At 41.0% G+C, this 2036-nt stretch overlaps 1 protein-coding gene across 1 annotated transcript; it reads left to right on the forward strand.

Moving 5' to 3' along the window:
- Window positions 1-858, forward strand: LOC128861202 (retinin-like). The gene is made up of 2 exons (XM_054099156.1): window positions 1-106; window positions 308-858. The coding sequence occupies exons 1-2, from the start codon at window positions 95-97 to the stop codon at window positions 623-625; spliced, it is 330 nt and encodes a 109-aa protein (XP_053955131.1). The 5' UTR covers window positions 1-94; the 3' UTR covers window positions 626-858.
- The last annotated feature ends 1178 nt before the right edge of the window (window positions 859-2036 follow it).

Below are 2036 nucleotides of genomic sequence, written 5' to 3' on the forward strand. Positions count from 1 at the left end.
TTGGTCAGCAACAATCAACAGTCAGAAAAGTAATTCACTGCTGCATAGACCTCAAATTTGCCATCAAAAGTCAACTAAGAAAAGGATTATCAAAATGCTGAAGTTGGTAAGTAGAGCAGCGTTTAGGGTTTTCTATGAAATTGTATGTGCATATCACAAATACATACATACGTATGTATGTATGAAAGTATCCTTTCACACCTTTGTACATGCATACATACATACATACATACATACATACCTACATACATACATGCACGCATCTATGACACATATTTCTAACTTTTCTCTACCTTTTTCCACACAGCTGATGTTGTTTGCCTTGCTCGCCATAGCCGCTGCACGTCCTGGTTACTTGCCGCACGCTCCACTGCTCTACTCAGCTCCAGCAACTGTTATCCACGAGCCTGTTTTGGCCAAAGTTGGCGCTGTGGTGAAGAGCTATCCAACGGCCGTATCCCATCAAAGTTCATCGATTGTGCACAGCTCTGCCATTGCCGTAGAGCCAATTCTCGCACCGGTTGTTAAGACCACTTACACAGCGCCGGTGTTGCATGCAGCTCCGATCTACAAAACTCTCGCATTGCCGTCCTTGCTTAGCTCGCACGCGGGCGGTTGGTGGTAGAGTGGTTGTCAGAGTTGGACTGAAATTGGTCCTTAATATATGTATACATATACAGCACACAAAGTGGCAGTGAGTAAGTGGCGCCACAGTTCTAGTACCTGCCAGTTGTCGATTGTTGGTTTTCATCTTCATAAATTTTGTATATTTGAATACTCGTACGCAAATGCAGTTGAGTGCAGCTTATTTTTTGTAAATAAATGTGGTAAAAAAAATTGATTTGAACATTTGTTGCTATTGTTATTATTATTCCTATTATTGTTAATTCATCTGTAGAGGTCTGACTGAGGCTACTCGATTAATTAAGTACCTTAAATAAATTCAATTCAAGTTACATAATTTTAAATTGATGTCTACAACTTCAGAAGAAGCATAGCAAAGTCGAATACATCTTTATAACGGCTCATTAATGCGTAGTCAGAATTATGCAACGCAACCGCAAAGAGCCGAACCTGCCCAAATTCGCGTTAAGAGTGGTGGAAATTAAACAACTCATGAATTTCTCTGCAATCAATTTTCCCATTAATTATACGAGGGGTGCCTTTTATATGTCGGGATTAGAGAACAAAAACAAATTTTAATCATCGAAAATCACTTTATTGTTTTTCAAAATATTCTCCATGAAGATCTATACACTTTTGCATGCGATGCGTTTGTCGAAGCACTTTTGCCACTCTGAATGAGGTACGTCCAAAACATGCATTCTGAATGCCGCAACCGCTTCTTCAGGTGTCAAAAAACGTTGACCTCTCAGTTTGTTTTTTACGTACGGGAAAAAAAAGAAGTCATTCGGTGCCAAGTCAGGACTATACGACGGATGACCCATTAACTCGATGTTTTGGGTGCTCAAAAATGCAGTTGTTTGAGCCGATGTGTGAGAGCTCGCATTGTCCTGGTGAAGAGTGATCCGTCTTTGTCGATTGGTTTTCCTAATTTCTTGGAAGACAACTGGCAAACAAATGGTTGTGTACCACTCAGAATTTACTGTTCTGCGTTGTTCTAGTGGTACGGTTGCGACATGTCCAGTTTTTCCGAAAAAACAGGCGACCATTTGCTTGGAAGTGCTACGTGCGCGAACAACTTTTGTTGGATTTGGCTCATCTTGAAACACCCAAACAGTCGACTGCTGTTTACTTTCGGGCTCATACGCGTAAATCCATGATTCATCACCTGTCACGATGTCATAGACGTGTTTCGAAGCCCCGTGATCGTATTTTTTGAGCATTTCCTTCGACCAATCGACACGAGCCTTTTTTTGAGCGATTGATAAATTGTGTGGGATCCAACGCGAACAAATTTTTTTGACAGTGAAATGTTTATGCAATATTGAATATATGCTGGTCCCACTAATGCCTAAGATTGCCTCAATCTCACGATAGGTCACATGACGATCTTGCAATATCAGTTCGCGCAC

The sequence above is a fragment of the Anastrepha ludens genome, chromosome 4 (assembly GCF_028408465.1).
Source record: "Anastrepha ludens isolate Willacy chromosome 4, idAnaLude1.1, whole genome shotgun sequence".
Taxonomy (NCBI): Eukaryota; Metazoa; Arthropoda; class Insecta; order Diptera; family Tephritidae; genus Anastrepha; species Anastrepha ludens.